General features: G+C 45.5%; 1 protein-coding gene and 1 long non-coding RNA gene across 3 annotated transcripts in view; both read right to left on the minus strand.

Moving 5' to 3' along the window:
• Positions 1 to 1358: 1358 nt before the first annotated feature.
• LOC121865256 lies at positions 1359 to 1719 on the minus strand. The gene is made up of 2 exons (XR_006088730.1): positions 1546 to 1719; positions 1359 to 1457 (listed from the first exon to the last, which is right to left on the minus strand). It is a non-coding gene; the product is annotated as an uncharacterized LOC121865256 (long non-coding RNA).
• Positions 1720 to 9990: 8271 nt separating this feature from the next.
• LOC121865257 (protein Tob1-like) overlaps positions 9991 to 18186 on the minus strand; it is a 72842-nt gene continuing 64646 nt past the window's right edge. For both annotated transcript variants that reach the window (XM_042364616.1, XM_042364617.1), the window contains one exon: positions 9991 to 14088. In XM_042364616.1, coding sequence (XP_042220550.1) covers positions 12781 to 13917 — 1137 coding nt within the window. In that variant the 5' untranslated portion in view covers positions 13918 to 14088 and the 3' untranslated portion in view covers positions 9991 to 12780. The remainder of the gene's footprint in view (positions 14089 to 18186) is intronic.

Genomic DNA, 18186 nt, shown 5'->3' on the forward strand with positions numbered 1-18186 from the left:
TGGTGAGGGTGGGAGGGAGGGGGGAAGTGACTTATGTACAAACGAAAGGGATTTTTTTATTTATTATTATTATATTATTATTATGTACTGTACGCTGTGGTCAAATGCACAAGAAAGCACATCCAGTTAATCCATTGTTTTAATATTGTGGTTTGTTGCCGTCAATAAGAACCTTTCACGTACAAGTTCCATATTTATTTCTGTTCAGTATCTCTCAACGAACACAAAGTCACCATTACCCGTGTTAGGCGTGGGGAAGGGGTGGGGGGTGACCCTTCAACACACACGCCTGTCCCCTGCAGAACTGTCAAGTGTTAGCGGCCATTCCTTAAACTCCTCCTCCTCCTCACCTCAAGTATTAGGGATGAGGATGTTACATTAATAATATTCACCTTACAAAACACACATACATACACAGGAATGTCGACACCCTACTTACACCAATACCTCGCTAGTTACTCATTGACTGATACATTCTCTCTCCTTGACGAAAAGACGTTTAGGTTCTGGTAAATGCTGTATCAGAACCCCTTACTTGTATACAGTTCATGCAAAATATACATAGAGAAAACTGTGTCTGAGTGTGTGTGTGTGTATGAGTGTCTGGGAACGTCAGGGCGGCACCACGTAGATGTCTTGAAGCCTCTCCATCAACACCCTCCGATTTGCCACTCAGGTTAAGTAAGCCAAGTCTTTGTACTCAGGTCGCCACACACACACACATCTCCAAACTATTATTTTACTTTGTTTTGGTTCTGCCTAAACATAACCAACAGTTGTACTAAACACTTTCTTTGATTTTTTGGGTTTAATGTTTATGAAAGTGTTTTTGAGTTTGTTGTTGTTCTTGGCACTATTAGAGGTTAAGAGCATTGTTCTGTTCTTGTACGGTACTTGTGGCTGCTGCTGGACTCCCCCAACATAAAGTGCTACACCACACTTGTATGTTGAATTGAACACTTACAAGAGGTCATAAGTTCAATTGACTATCTAAGTAAACCTTTTTTCTGTTACTCGTTTATAAAGTTCAACAACGTGGATCTGTGTACAATTTTGACGTTAACTTGGGGGTGACGATGTTGTCGATGATTCTGACGACACACAGTGGTTGTCGATGATTCTGACGACACACACAGTGGTTGTCGATGATTCTGACGACACACACAGTGGTTGTCGATACTGATGACACACACAGTGGTTGTCGATGATTCTGACGACACACACAGTGGTTGTCGATGACTCTGACGACACACACAGTGGTTGTCGATGATTCTGACGACACACACAGTGGTTGTCGATGATTCTGACGACACACACAGTGGTTGTCGATGATTCTGACGACACACACAGTGGTTGTCGATGACTCTGACGACACACACAGTGGTTGTCGATGATTCTGACGACACACACAGTGGTTGTCGATGATTCTGACGACACACACAGTGGTTGTCGATGATCTGACGACACACACAGTGGTTGTCGATGATTCTGACGACACACACAGTGGTTGTCGATGATTCTGACGACACAGTGGTTGTCGATGACTCTGACGACACACAGTGGTTGTCGATGATTCTGACGACACACACAGTGGTTGTCGATGATTCTGACGACACACACAGTGGTTGTCGATGATTCTGACGACACACACAGTGGTTGTCGATGATTCTGACGACACACACAGTGGTTGTCGATGATTCTGACGACACAACAGTGGTTGTCGATAACCTGACGACACACACAGTGGTTGTCGATGACTCTGACGACACACACAGTGGTTGTCGATGATTCTGACGACACACAGTGGTTGTCGATGACTGACGACACACAGTGGTTGTCGATGACTCTGACGACACATGGTGTTGTCGATGACTCTGACGACACACACAGTGGTTGTCGATGACTCTGACGACACACAGTGGTTGTCGATGACTCTGACGACACACACAGTGGTTGTCGATGATTCTGACGACACACACAGTGGTTGTCTATGATTCAGACGACACACACAGTGGTTGTCGATGACTTTGACGACACACACAGTGGTTGTCGATGATTCTGACGACACACACAGTGGTTGTCGATGATTCTGACGACACACACAGTGGTTGTCGATGACTCTGACGACACACACAGTGGTTGTCGATGACTCTGACGACACACACAGTGGTTGTCGATGATTCTGACGACACGCACAGTGGTTGTCGATATAGTGTGTGTGCGTGTGTGTGTGCGTGCGTGTGTAAACCTGTACACATTGTATCCTTCACACAACCTACCACCAACACACTAGCCTAAGACCACCACCATCAACTTCATTGTTCGCAGACAATCTTGTACCTCTGGTGGTGGTGGTAGTAGTGATGGTGGTGGCAGTGGTGATGATTATGAAGGTGGAGTTGATGGTAGAGATGGTGGTAATAGTGGTGATGGTGGTAGTGGTGGTAGTGATGATGATTATGAAGGTGGAGCCGATGGTAGAGATGGTGGTAATAGTGGTGATGGTGGTAGTGATGATGATTATGAAGGTGGAGCCGATGGTAGAGATGGTGGTAATAGTGGTGAGGGAGGTAATGATGGTGGTAGTGGTGGTAGCTGCTCCCCGCCTGAAGTGAGGTTGCATGGTAGCCGGTGTTGTCAGCCGCGCCTCACACTGCAGCTTTAACTGGACAAGAGTGCATAGGAGACTTTGCACACGTCGAGAACGAACTGCATTGCATAAGATTTTTTATTTTTATTTTTTTTTATTACTCTTGGTTCAATGATTCATGGTACACTGAAGGGGTTACAGGGCACACCGTGTTTTATTCAGTGTTGTGTGTGTGTGTGTGTGTGTGTGTGTGTGTGTACGTCAGACTACTACAGTGCCTTAATTAGGGTCACAAAGAGCAACTCATATAACTGAAGCTCCTAAACCTTTGACTCCCTTCCTCCAGGTCGCTCCAGGTCACATAAGGTCACCTCAGGTCACTTCAGATCATCTCAGGTCACTTCAGATCATCTTAGGTCACCGCCAAGTCACCTCAGGTCACAACAGTCATCACACCCAAGTCATTATTCGTTAACAAAGCTGACTCACTATAACAACCTAACCTAACCTAACCTAACCTAACGAACACAGTTATCAAGGTCTATTATATAACATCGATCATATGAGAGCTTTTTGGCTTCGTCTTTGTTTTCGTCAGCTTTTGAAGGCTTGAATCAGCTTTTGCTATCAAAGCTTATTCCCTGATACACTGGATAAAGCTTGAGCACTGGTGTATTTGGGTCACTGTTTTATTTTACCCCCCCCCCCCTTCTCTCTCTCTCTCTCTCTCTCTCTCTCTCTCTCTCTCTCTTTTGTCCGTACTTTGTCGTTTTCTTTCTTGATTTAACTCATTCGTCCGTGATATCATTTTTGTTCGTCCGTAGCTGCTGTCCGTGTGGGTTTGTGGCTGGCTGCTTGTGGCACTCCTTGGCACTGTATGACCTCTGTGACTCATCGTGGCACTGCGTGTCCTCTGTGACTCTCCGTGGCACTGTATGGCCTCTTTGACTCTCCTTGGCACTGTATGACCTCTATGACTCTCTGTGGCACTGCATGACCTCTATGACTCTCCGTGGCACTGCATGACCTCTATGACTCTCCGTGGCACTGCATGACCTCTATGACTCTCCGTGGCACTGCCTGACCTCTCCGTGGCACTGCATGACCTCTCCGTGGCACCCCTGAACATTCCTGGCATCTGCGCTGTCCGTATTGGGGGGTTGAGGGAGAAGGGGTGGTGGGGGGTTGAGGGAGAAGGTTGGTGGGGGGTTGAGGGAGGGGTGGTGGGGGTTGAGGGAGGTGGGTGGGGGTTGGGGGAGAAGGGGTGGTGGGGGTGAGTAAGCTAGTCATTGTGTACACTGAAGCGATATATCTCTCTTCAACTCTACAGATGCAAATAAAATAAAGTTACATAAAATAACAGTTACATGGATCCTAGACTGTATCTCTTGTGTTATATAAAAAGGTATTATTATTATTATTAACATTATCATTAACTTTTCCTTTTAGTACATTTCAAACTATCGTAATACCATCGCCATTCTCATCCAAGTCGCGTTGATATAAGAGTGGCTGTCTGTCTCTCTTTTGTCTATACTGATGTGGTGATGTAGGAGCCTTGTTGATTACCTCACCTGAGTTAAAGTTTAGAGGTGAGGGGGTAGGGTGAGGGGGAGGTGGGGGAGGGTGAGGGGTGAGCTGGTTTATTGATACATCCTGTGCAAGGCGGAAGTATTACAGCATGACAGCGCTCAAACACAACCTCTCGCTTAAGGGGTAAAGGTCACGCGTAAGGGGTAAAGGTCACGCTTAAGGGGTATAGGTCACGTCTCAGGTCAGTGAACAAAAATCTCAGGGCAAAATGGTGTGGTGTGGTAGAGGAGGTAGGTGTGGTGTTGTGGGTAGGTGTGGTGTTGTGGGTAGGTGTGGTGTTGTGGGTAGGTGTGGTGGAGTGGGTAGGTGTGGTGGGTGGGTAGGTGTGGTGTTGGTGGGTGTGGTGTGGGTAGGTGTGGTGGGTGGTGGGTGTGGTGGGTGGTGGGTGTGGTGGGTGGGTGTGATGGGGTGGGTAGGTGTGGGTGGGTGGGTGGGTGTGGTGGAGGGGCAGGTGTACTGGGTGTGATAGTACTTAGGTGTAAAATATGGAACAGGTGTGAGAGGGAACCAGTTTAGGGAGGACAGGTGTGAGAGGGAACCAGTTTATGGGAGAACAGGTGTGAGGAACCAGTTTATGGGGAGGACAGGTGCAGAGGACAGGTGTGAGAGACGAGAATAATGAGGGACAGGTAAGATATAATTTATAAGGGAAAGACCACCTGTGTGTGTGTGTGTGTCGGAATACAGGTGTCGTATACTCAAACAGGTAAGAAATAGGGTTGTGACACTACCTACCACCACCTACCACTACCACGACTACCACTACTACCACCACTACTCAAGAAGGTATAGACAAGTCTCCTCTACCACATCACTATATGCATCATTGTTTATTGTTTATCTTTTGGTTATTTAATACAGATATGTTCGGTATTGGTGTTACAAAGTGTGAGAATGTCGCCTCTACGCCACTATACAATAACCCTCAGAGACTTAGCACTGTCTTCACCTCACATCACTACAATGTCTTATTTCTTTTTCTTTTCTTTCTTTTTATTTTATTTTTTCATTTCACAAAATAGAGACACAGACAGACACAGACAGACGTACATACACAGACAGACGTACATACACAGACAGACACACACATATGGACAGGATTTAAGACGGGGGAAGGGGTGGGGAGGGGGTGGGGCAGGCGCGGTCTAACTAAGAGTCTTGTCTTGTAGTCACATCCCGCCCATCCCCGCCCATCCACGCCCAACCACGTTCACCACCCACAAACAGCTGCCAGAAGTCACCAGAATCAAGGTGAACCTGTACCATCATCTGTGTGTGTGTACGTATGTGTGTGTATAGGTGTTTTAGCTCTACCTGTCCGTTCACAATAAATTATTACCTCCCTCAGGTGGGTCTGTTTACAACACTAACCGACTGAGGTAGAATAATAGTATATGTATTTTTTTCACACTATCATCATCATCATCATCATCATCACTAAGTACCATCATCATCATCATCATCATCATCATCATCATCATCATCATCATCATCATCACTAAGTACCATCATATCACCATCATCATCACCATCACCATCACGCCTCCCCCTTCAAAAAAGAAATATATATATAGATAAATATATATATATATACAATTCACTATAATATTGAACTTAGAAGATATACAACAATTATTTATGGTCTAATTTACCTTTACGTACACGATGTTGACACGAGCTGCACCTCAGACAGAACCACCTGTCTCACACTTCTATCCTATATCTCTCATCTCTACCTGCTATCTCACAACTCTACCTCCTATCTCTCATCTCTACCTCGTATCTCTCACATCTCTACCTCCTATCTCTCACACCTCTACCAACACGATGAGGCTTTGTACAGCAGTTATCACAAGCAGTAGCGGGCGAGCCTGGTGGAGAAGTCTCTTTATCTCTCTTTCTCTCTCAGTGGTTGTTTTTATCTCAAAGTTATCAGGCGATATTTTTTGGGGTGTCTCTCTCAGTTCATGCCATTCTTGTGGGGTGTGTCTCTTATCTCTATCTCTTAGTCGATATGTCTCACGTAGTCTCTTAGCCAACGTCTCTTTTAGAGTTTCTTAGTCGGCTGTTCTCTTGGGTCTATCTCTCTCCCCCGCCCCCCCCTTCTCTATCACATTTTTTTTATAGCTGTCGTCTCTCAGAGTCTCTCCAGCTGATATATCTCAAAGAGAATCTCTGAAACAAGCACCTTGGATTTTTTTTTATCACACTGTACACGAGTCTTCAAGTCATCTCTCTGTCTCTAAAATAAACCAGTCTCTTGTGTCTCTCACTGTCTCCCACCGAATCTCACTACATGAACTATCTCACTTTAATGTCTCTTTTTTTTATCTCCCACACGACCTAATCTGGCTTTATAAATTCAGTATCTCTTCCCATATGAACTATCTCTCTCTTATTAAATGAACTGTTTTGACTGTATTATCTCCCCGTGTCTCTCCAGTCTCTTGACCTCATTATCTCCCAACATGTTTCCCAGTACACATTATCTCTCAATCATATCTCCAAATAAGTGTCTCTCTGTCTCTCTCTATATATATAAGGGGCAAAGTCTTCATTAACTCCTAAGTCAGAACTGAATGAAAAATGAATAATATCAACGAATTAAATTATTATTATTATTTTTTGTTATTCAATTCCAAATTTATTCATTTTGGGTTATTTTTTTATTTACTGTATATTTTTATTCTCTAATTATCACATTCTTTCTTTTGTTATTGTTTGTTTCTTTTTATTTGTATAAGATCAACAAACAACAGAGAATAATTAAGTATTTGGTTCAGTTGTTATCGTCTCTTTCACTCCTCCATTCTTTATCAACTTATTTCCATCTCCTCTTTGTTTTGTTTGTTATTTATCGGCGTCTTCGTCCATTCTCTCTTCGTTGTTGTGTTTAATTGTTGTTCCTGATTCGTGGGTCTTATCTCTTGTCTCTCACTATCTCTTACCTCCCTCTCTCTCACACCTCCTATCTCTATCTCTCCACCTCTATCTCCTATCTCTCCACACCTCTATCTATCTCTCACCTCCTCCTATCTCCACCTCTATCTCTATCTCTCACCTCTATCTCCCATCTCTCCACCTCCTCTCCTATCTCTCACACCTCTACCTCCCTATCTCTCACACCTCTATCTCTATCCCTCACACCTCTATCTCTCCTATCTCTCCATACCTCTATCTCCTATCTCCCACCTCTATCTCCTATCTCTCCACCTCTATCTCCCCTCTCACCCCTCTCCCTATCTCTCCACCTCTCCCCTCTCTCACACCTCCTCCCTATCTACCACCTCATATCCTATCTCTACCTCTATCTCTATCTCTCCCCTCTATCTCTATCTCTCACACCTCTACCTCCTATCTCTCCCTCTATCTCCTATCTCTCACCTCTCTCTCCTATCTCCTCATCTCTATCTCTCACACCTCTACCTCTCTCTCCACCCTATCTCCCTATCTCTCCACCTCTATCTCCCTATCTCTCTCACACCTCTATCTCTCTCTCCACCTCTATCTCCCCTCCACCCCTCTTCTCCCACCCTATCTCCCTATCTCTCCCTCTATCTCCTATCTCTCTCACCTCTACCTCTCTACCCCTATCTCTATCTCTCACCTCTATCTCCCTATCTCTCACCTCTACCTCCCATCTCTCACACCTCTATCTCTCTCTCTCACCTCTACCTCTATCTCTCCACCCCTATCTCTATCTCCCCCTCTATCTCCTATCTCCCACCTCTATCTCTCTCTCTCCCCACCTATCTCCCTATCTCTCACACCTACCTCCTATCTCTCCCACACCCCTATCTCCCCTATCCCCACCTCTCTCTATCTCTCACACCTCTATCTCCCTATCTCCCCTCTACCTATCTCTCACACCTCTATCTCCTATCTCTCACCTCTACCTCCCTATCTCTCACATCTATCTCTATCTCTCCACACCTCTATCTCTATCTCTCACACCTCTATCCTATCTCCACCTCTTCTCTATCTCTCCTCTACCTCCTATCTCTCCACCTCTATCTCCTATCTCTCACCTCATCCTATCTCTCACACCTCTATCTCCCATCTCTCTCCCTCTATCTCCTATCTCTCACCTCTATCTCCCATCTCTCTCCACCTTTACCTCCTATCTCTCACCCCTATCTCCTATCTCTCACACCTCTCCTATCTCACACCTCTACCTCCCTCTCTCTCACACCCCTATCTCCATCTCTCACACCCCATCTCCCTACTCTCTCTCTATCTCCCTCTCTCCCACCTCTACCTCCCATCTCTCCCTCTATCTCCTATCTCTCACCTCTATCTATCTCTCCCCACCTCCTCTCCCTATCTCTCCTCTATCTCTCTCTCACACCTCTATCTCCTATCTCTCACACCTCTACCTCCTATCTCTCACACCTCTACCTCCTATCTCTCACACCTCTATCTCCTATCTCTCACACCTCTACCTCCTATCTCTCACACCTTTACCTCCTATCCTGCCTTCTCCTCCTTATACTTGACATAGGATCTGATTAACCTTATTGTTCCTTATTATTCTTATTTATCTTATTTGATTCAAGCGTCGGTAATCCCTTCATCTGATCTTCATTTGTTTTGGTTTTTTGTTTCTGTGGCAAGAAAATGTGGGGTTTTTATTGGGTAATCAGATGGCATTAAAAAATATCAAAGCTCTGATTGGCTGATAGCTGGTTTGTTGGTAAGTTTTCATTGGTCAGTTTTTTTTTGGGGGGGGAGGGGAGGTTACTTTGTTTATTTTTATTGGTCTGGAATTGAGGGGACATAAAAGTGTGGAATATTGTAGAGTCAGAATTTGGGTCCAGAGTTTAATGAGTGTGAATAAAAGTTGATGAATAATTCTTGAAAAAATTCTCATTCTGGCCTCAAGAGACAAATACTGATCTTGTTAATAGTAAAAAATTACCAACAACTTGAATCTGGGAATTTACGTCGTTTATGCTGGTGTAAAGTTTAGACATCAATATCAAATTCTGGAACTTGTATAAATGCCCCGTTATTGATGAACACACCGAGTATAAAATGCTAGAATTAACATCAGTTCACTTTTTTTTTATATACGTGAAACACCAAGAGAATTTTTTTGGGGGGAGGGGGAATTTGGTAAAAGAATTCTGGAATTTTATGTAAACTTTTTTGTTTTTGTTTTGCACTTTTTTTTTGTTTGAAACACCAAGAACACTTTTGGAATTTGAGCACTGGGTTGTTGCTGTTGGGTTGGAAATGAGGAAGAATTCTGGAATTTATAGCACGTGGATTCTCATTGGCTAAAGCATACTGAGAGGAATTTTGGCATTTTGTATCTAGAGCAAATGATTGGTTGAAACATCAAGATGAGCTCATAATATAAGTGATCTGATTGGCTGAAACATCAAGATGAACTCGTAATAAAGGTGATCTGATTGGCTGAAACATCAAGATTAACTCGTAAGTGATCTGATTGGCTCACTCTCGCTCAGGCTTCTCGCTCTCCGCCACTCTTCACACACCAACTCACCCTCAAGGCTGGACCCTACATTCTGAGACAACCCTTAAGACCGACACTCAAGCGGACAGACAACTTATTTGGTGTAACGATGGTTGACTCGGGGATAAGCTGATGCCATGAGGTACAAGGTTAAGCGTCAGTCGGGATTCTTAAACGATGATCACGAAGGAGTTGAGTCTTAGTTAAGTGTGTGTCTCCCGCTTGAGGGTTAAGTGTGGTCTTAGAATACCATAAAGCCAAGACTTATAACCATTAAAGAGGAAGAAGGTAAATAATGATGTTAACTCAAATAAATAAAAAAGATGACTTTCCAAACTACACATTTATTAATTCTTTCACAATAATAAAAACATAAGAAATTATAAAAATGAATATATTATATTATACTTGCAGACAGCCTGGTTGGGCGTCACTGTTTAGAAAAATAGTAGTTACTTTGTGACTAGAAAGACAATAATAATGACAAATTCATATATGAAACAGGAATGGGCTGCATAATGACTGGGGATGCAAGTATGGTTTTTGACAGAGAGTTTCTTGTAGTGCCACGGTGACCGGTGTCAGGGGTGCTGGTGCTCTGGCAGGATGGGGACACATACATACACAGTGCCAACCCTCGGTGCCAGCCAACCATCTCACACTACAGTGGTGTGTGAGTGTGTGGTAGTTGTACCCTTGTGGCACACCCCAGGAGGGAGGCACACCAATAGTGCCACACCACCGGCCTTCACCACCACACCAGATTACTGTGTGTGGTGGTGACACTCTTACAGTAAGGTGGCACCAACACAGCCCTGCCTAGTGCCAGCCTGCCGCCACCTTCTGCACCCCTGACTGCCGGCACACCCCAAGCGTGTCTAATTACAATCTTAATTACATAGTGATTATCACCGGACTATTGACAAAAAACAACCGACCCAGAGTCATTAAATTTCCGTGGGTCATTTGACAGCTTTTTTTTTAACTATTTTTTATTATCTTGCCCTTTCCATTAGACTATCTTAATATATAATGTTTTGCAGCGACCAGATACGTGTTGAGGCGGCCTCCATGTGGGCCTTCAGGAGACCCCTAAGCCTCTTAAGAGCCTCCAGGCGGCCTCCAAGATACCCTCAGACCTCCAGGCGACCTCGCTTGGCTTCTGGCCTCCTGAGAGCTCGCCACACTTGAGTCTTACAGATAAAATGTTGTTTTTTTCTTCGCGTTGACTAACTTTTTGCTATAGCTAGTTCGCGATCAGGCGTCTATAAGTCAGGTTGGGCGTATTCTGTGCTAGACATGGCGTATATAGCCTAGACCTGGCGTATCATAACCCGGACCTGGCGTATCATAGCCCGGACCTGGCGTATCATAGCCCGGACCTGGCGTATTTTAGCGTGGCTCTACAATTTCTAGCCTGGATCTCTAGGATCCAACGCCCGGACCTGGCGTATTTTAACCTGAATCTGAGCTTTCACACATCCCAGCTTCAGTAAAGATACGTACTTGTAAACATCACCAACCCAGAGTCACACAACATGAGTAAAGAAGGTATGTATGTATGCTGGCAGACAGGGTATTACGCTACAGTTGGTAGAAATAGTTTACCAAAATATTATAGCAGTCATTCACACAATCACTGTAAACTAACACAGATAAACACTCAATATAAAATTTCTCGCGGCGACAACACGGGGCCAGCGAGTTCGTATATTCTACAATTGTATTCTACTTTATCTACCCTCGTCTACCCTCGTCTACCGTCGATATGAGAGTTAAAACATGTAACAGGAAAATATTCAACGTTATCCTCAAACACCTCTCCAAACCATCACCACTTCTATAAGTTTTTATTTATTTTTTTACATTTCTCTCTCTCTCTTTCTCTCGCTCTCTCTCTCCCTTTCTCTCACTCTTTCGCTCGCTCTCTCTCCAAGCCGGTCAGTCATTATCTTCTCAACGAACGTACACACACTTTTCCGTAATCACCCTGGAGCCCATCTTGTCACCTTAGTGCCACTCAGTGCCACCTCAGTGTCACCACCTTGCTCCTCGGGACGTGAGGGAGTTCTACTGAGATATCAAAGAACTGAAGAAGGCAATTAAAGCCCCGGGCCAGAAGAAGCCGGGCGAGAGTACCTTCAGCGCCTCCCTCGAGAGACTGGCCTACGTACTCGTGTAGTGTCTAGGTTCTACTTTTGGTTCACAGTAGCGTGGTGGTGTCTGATTGGGTTAAATTGTGATACATATTTTTGGCTTTTTTTTTCTTTTTGTTTTAAAGTCCCTCGTGAAGACTCACCCTCTATAAGGACAACAAGATCGGGTGTATATTTGTACTGGACCGCTACTGCACTCTTCTATCACACATCTTATCACAAAATTATTTAGTTTTCGTACCTTAAGAGAAACCGTACCGGTTAGTTAATAGTTGTACAAGTAAGAAAAATATATGCCATATTTGTTAATGATAATAAAGGGTACATATTGTACAACAATGTAATCTTATCCATGCTTACAACAACAGTCTGTGCCTCGTATTGTTCTCGCAGACAAAACCTATGTACAGATTCACAACCATCGGCTTTGAAAAGTCAACCTTTCAATTACCTTAGCCATGGGCAACTCTTGTATTGTTCTATGAAACATGGGCATTTTACCTTAGCCATGGGCAACTCTATGAAACATGGGCATTTTACCTTAGCCATGGGCAACTCTATGAAACATGGGCATTTTACCTTAGCCATGGGCAACTCTATGAAACATGGGCATATTACCTTAGCCATGGGCAACTCTATGAAACATGGGCATATTACCTTAGCCATGGGCAACTCTATGAAACATGGGCATATTCGTCATTATACTATAAACCAAATCGTCTATACCTGAGGCAGTACAAAATTATAAAAGGTGAAGGATAATGGCAGGTGGTGTCAGATCTGCTGGTGCAGGTGTGGGCGGTGGCGGCCAGCAGCCAGCTGCCCCGCCCACACGCCCACACGCCCGCCCGTCCTCCTGCTGGGACACGCTCAAGTTCAGGCGACACCTTTTGATTTTGTTCCGTGGCGGGTCAGGGAGACAAGGAGGAGGCTGCTGCTGGTGGTACTGGCCCGCCCGTCCTCTAGTTGGCCACTAGCAGGTGCTGGTATTGCGACGCCGGGTACACGCCCATCACGCCCTCGTTCAGCGCTGTCGCCTTGTCGCCGGCGCCCATGGAAGCGGCACCGGGGGCGGCTCCGCCCATCATGCCACCATTCAGGGGCTCATACATAGGCGGGAACTTGGGTCCTGCCGCCTGCTGGCTGGCAGGGGGCAGCAGGTCGGTGAAGAAGGACGGTGACGTGAAGCTCTGGTCGAACATGCCGCGGCCCCAGGGGTTGTAGGCCCCGCCCCCCGGGGCGCCGCCGGGGAAGTACACTCCCTGGGGCTCCAGGGGCGGGTTGGGGCTCAGAGAGCGAGGCCTGGACGGGGGGAACTGACTGCCGAACCCGGCCGTCGCTACCGCCACCGCCTGCTGTTGCTGCTGTTGTTGTTGCTGCACGTGTTGCTGTTGTTGGATCATCTGTCGCTGCTTAATGTAGTGAGAGAACTCTGTGGGCGACATGCGGTTGGCTCGCTTGGTACTCGTCTTTAGTTTTGTGGACCCGAATTTTGTTTGGGCAAAGGTAGCGGTTGTAAAGGTGAGAGGGGCGGAGCTCTTGTTGAGGAAGGCGTTGATGGGGGACGCCTCCCGCTGCTTGAAGGGCGGCGTGGGCGAGCTGGCCGAGTATGGCGACGTCGACTTCGGGCTGATCGACACGTTGCTAAGGGACGAACTCAGGTTGTCGATAGGCTTGAAGCACTGTGCCTCTGGGTTGAACGTTTTTGTCACCTCCTTGTCGAGGTTCTCCTCTTGTGTGGCGGACTCCGCGGCCTCGGAGTACAGGACTTTGATCTGTCCCTTCTCTCCAATCCTGTAGGACACCTCACCTGGGTCCACCCAGACGGCGAGGTCCTCTGGGAGGTTGTCCTTGATTTCTCGAACCTCCATGCCGGCCTCCCTCGCCGCCTTCTCCAGGACGGGGTCGATGGGGTCTCCGGCTTTGAGACAGCGGTAGGCGGAGCCCTTCATAGGCTTGTCAGGGTACCAGTGTCCCTCAAACTTCTCCTTCAGCGCCTTCTCCAGCTCCTCCCCGAAGATGTTCACTCTCCGCCGTGGCAATTTGTTGTACATATATGAGATGACGAAGTTGAGCGCCACTTGGATCTCAAGGTGCATTGTGGGAAGCTTTTTTTGAGGGCGAGTTTCTGGGTCACGACAAGGTTAACGGCGGTACTGTCGAGGGGGCGGGGCCGGGCAGATTGAGACGGGCCTGTAGGTACTGGAGGGTGACGGCTGATGGTGGTGCTAGGCTGGTGAGGTCCTTCGTCTGTCCTCAGTCATTCGCTCCTGTTGGGGAAGAACAAGAGTCAGTTCTCACCTCTACTGTACACAACACCGATAGATCCCACACAACAAAGTACCAACCTTTATTACACCATAAAATAAACAAACAAATAAATAAACACCGGACAATTTACCTCGCTGGACAATATTACGTCACCAGCCTCATGAACTGGACAAAATACTCATCACCAAAACATCTTCCAGCGGACAGAATCGTACTTAGGTTTACCCAGAGTCTTAACACATCTCGACCTGCATCTTAACTATATGACTTGACAGGTACACTCACACACCTGGGGATGAGGTTAGGTTAGGTTATGGTTATGGTTTGGTTAGGGTTTGGTTGGGTTACGTTGGGTGAGGTTAAAGTAACATCAAGGTTTAGTCAGGTTAAGTTAAATTTGATAGGGTTAGATTAGGTTAATATTAGCGTGGTTAATCGTCAGGTGAAATAAACTGGGGGAGGGGGGAGGGGGGGGATTCTCATGTGATACCAACCAACAATTTTATTCAACCAATTTTATACGGGAGAAAATATATTCACTCGACGCCCCACAAGTTACGCCAGACGAAGCTTCGCCAAGTAGAGAGTCTCGAGGCAGGGAAGAGATCTCGCACCAGTCTCTTATAGGGTCTCTCGTGCAAGATTATCTCAAGACGGTGGAAACGAGACACACGGGGGTTTGTTGAGTTGAACCTATCTCTCTCTCTTTATCTCTCTCTTTATCTCTCTCTCTCTCTCTCTCTGTCTGTCTCTGTGGCTAACGGTTGGCATTGTTGAGAGAGAGAGAGAGAGAGAGAGAGAGAGAGAGAGAGAGAGTTAACCAATGTTGCCACGTGCACTGTTGCCTCCCGTGTCAGGTCATCACACACACACACATTCATATTTTATCAAAGTAAGCTATCTATCTATCTATCTATCTATCTATCTATCTATCTATCTATCTATCTATCTAGCTATCTATCTATCTGGCGACTCGCTGATGAACTAACTGGGATTAAACTGTACAATACTAAGTGGAAAAAGTGAAAGGTGTTTATAAATTACACATCACATGACCCTATGAGAGTTCACTGTGTGTGTGTGTGTGTGTGTGTGTGTGTTGCCAGATGATCAATAATTACTAAAATGTGTTGCCAGAGGGAGAAGAATCACAGAAAAAAATAACCTTGACCTTATTCCTTGACCTCTTGACCTTGAACTTTTGACCTTGACCACTCCCACTTTATATATATTCAAGTCCCCCCCACACACCCCCCCCAAAAAAAAAATCGATTAATTCTCGTCAGCGACATCTGGCAACAGTGAGTCATGTCTGGTTGCCAACACTGCGAGAACTCTTCTGTATTTTATTACGAAACGATAGGAACTGGTATAGCCTTTAAGATAGCCCTGGTATAGCCTTTAAGATAGCCCTGGTATAGCCTTTAAGATAGTACTGGTATAGCCTTTAAGATAGCCCTGGTATAACCTTTAAGATAGTACTGGTGTAGCCTTTAAGATAGCCCTGGTATAGCCTTTAAGATAGCCCTGGTATAGCCTTTAAGATAGTAGGTATAGCCTTTAAGATAGCCCTGGTATAGCCTTTAAGATAGCCCTGGTGTAGCCTTTAAGATAGCCCTGGTGTAGCCTTTAAGATAGCCCTGGTATAGCCTTTAAGATAGTACTGGTATAGCCTTTAAGATAGTACTGGTATAGCCTTTAAGATAGCCCTGGTATAGCCTTTAAGATAGTACTGGTATAGCCTTTAAGATAGCCCTGGTATAGCCTTTAAGATAGCCCTGGTGTAGCCTTTAAGATAGCCCTGGTGTACCTTTAAGATAGCCCTGGTATAGCCTTTAAGATAGTACTGGTATAGCCTTTAAGATAGTACTGGTGTAGCCTTTAAGATAGTACTGGTATAGCCTTTAAGATAGTACTGGTATAGCCTTTAAGATAGCCCTGGTATAGCCTTTAAGATAGTACTGGTATAGCCTTTAAGATAGTACTGGTATAGCCTTTAAGATAGTACTGGTATAGCCTTTAAGATAGTACTGGTATACCCTTTAAGATAGTACTGGTATAGCCTTTAAGATAGCCCTAGTATAGCCTTTAAGATAGCCCTAGTATAGCCTTTAAGATAGCCCTGGTATAGCCTTTAAGATAGCCCCAGGAGGAGGAAGAGGTAGAGGGGGAAGAGAAGAAGAGAAGAAATATAATAATAATAATAATAATAATAATGATAATAATAATAATAGTAAACAAATGACACACGTACAAGTAACTGCGTCGTACGAGTGTGTGACCTTGACCGAGTGTGTTCGAGTGTGGTGTTTTGGCGCTGACCACGACACGCACACACACACACACACACACACACCCTCTCTAAACCTCCTATTCTTTCTGCTCCCTTCCTCATCCCCTTCTCCTTCTTTCCTCCCTCTTCTTCCTCCCTCCCCTTCCTCCTCCTCCCTCCCCTCCTCCTCCCTCCCTCCACCTCACCACCCTATGAGGGTCGCTATGTTCTGAAGGTTCTGGGAGGCAGCCAGCCGGTCGCTTGTCATAGAGTAGTGGTGCGCCGCTTCCTCCCCTTCCCTCCCCTCACCCCATCCCCCCTACCTCTCACCCCATCCCCCTACCCTCACCCCGTCCCCCCTACAAGCACACACACACACACACACAGTGAATCTTTTGGGAGTAAAGTAATAGGCTAGTGGGGAAAAAAGTATTACACTAGGAAATATATACCTGGGAAAAAAGTACTGAATCGTTAAGGAAAAAATTTCAATATCTGATTTACTTGTTCGTATGCGAGTCAGAACGTTGACGTCACACCATGTACACACGTCACACCATGTACACACGTCACACCATGTACACACGTCACACCATATACACACGTCACACCATGTACTGTACACACGTCACACTATATACACGTCACACCATGTACACGTCACACCATGTACACACGTCACATCATGTACACACGTCACCATGTACACACGTCACACCATATACCACGTCACACCATGTACACATCACCATATACGTCATCATGTACACACGTCACACCATGTACACACGTCACTATACGTCACACCATGTACACACGTCACACCATGTACGTCACACCATGTACACATCACATCATGTACACGTCACACCATATACGTCACCATGTACGTCACACCATGTACACGTCACCATATACGTCACACCATGTACACGTCACACCATACACACGTCATCGTAGCACGTCACACCATATACACGTCACACCATGTACGTCACACCATATACACACGTCACACCGTAGCCTGTACACGTCACACCATATACGTCACCGCTGCACGTCACCATGTACCGTCACCACATACACACGTCACCTACATACACGTCACCATATACGTCACACCATATACACGTCACACCATGTACACCATGTACACCTCACACCATGTACACACGTCACACCATGTACACATATCTCACTATTAACTACCATTTCCACCCCCTTCCTTCTTCCTTCCCCCACCCTTCTCCTCTCCCCCCTTCCTTCCTCTGCTCCTCCCCCTCTCCCCTTCTCCCCTCTTTCCCCGAAAAAAATCATACAACAACAACAACAGCGTCTTAGATAGAATGGAGGTTGAAATTTGTTTACCTTCAGGATGGTTCTGTTCTATATATACAACCTATTGGATTCTCGACCTAATGTCCTCCTGGGGCTTAGCATCCTCTTGCCCCCCCCCCCCTCGAGTATTTATACCCTGCCTTCTTTAAGCTTCAAGAGGAGGAGGAGGCCGGAGGTGGTATGTGTATGGAGTTAATTAGGGATTTATTCTGAGGGATTTATTCTGAGGGATTTATTCTGAGGGATTTATTCTGAGGGATTTATTTTAAGGGATTTATTTTAACCTGATCTAACCCCCAGGTAATGTTGGGGGTGTTTAATCCTCAGGTGAAATAAGCTATTGACCGTGTGTTAATTAATGACGTAATCGATGACGTCATGCATGAATCAGCCAGTAAAAAAAAGGGCGTTCTTTCCCCGGAACCAATTAGAGCTGTCTTTTCCAGGTGATTACGTCATGAGAAATCAACCAATCATGACTTTCCAC

This window comes from Homarus americanus, unplaced genomic scaffold (genome assembly GCF_018991925.1).
Source record: "Homarus americanus isolate GMGI-L3 unplaced genomic scaffold, GMGI_Hamer_2.0 scaffold16889, whole genome shotgun sequence".
Taxonomy (NCBI): Eukaryota; Metazoa; Arthropoda; class Malacostraca; order Decapoda; family Nephropidae; genus Homarus; species Homarus americanus.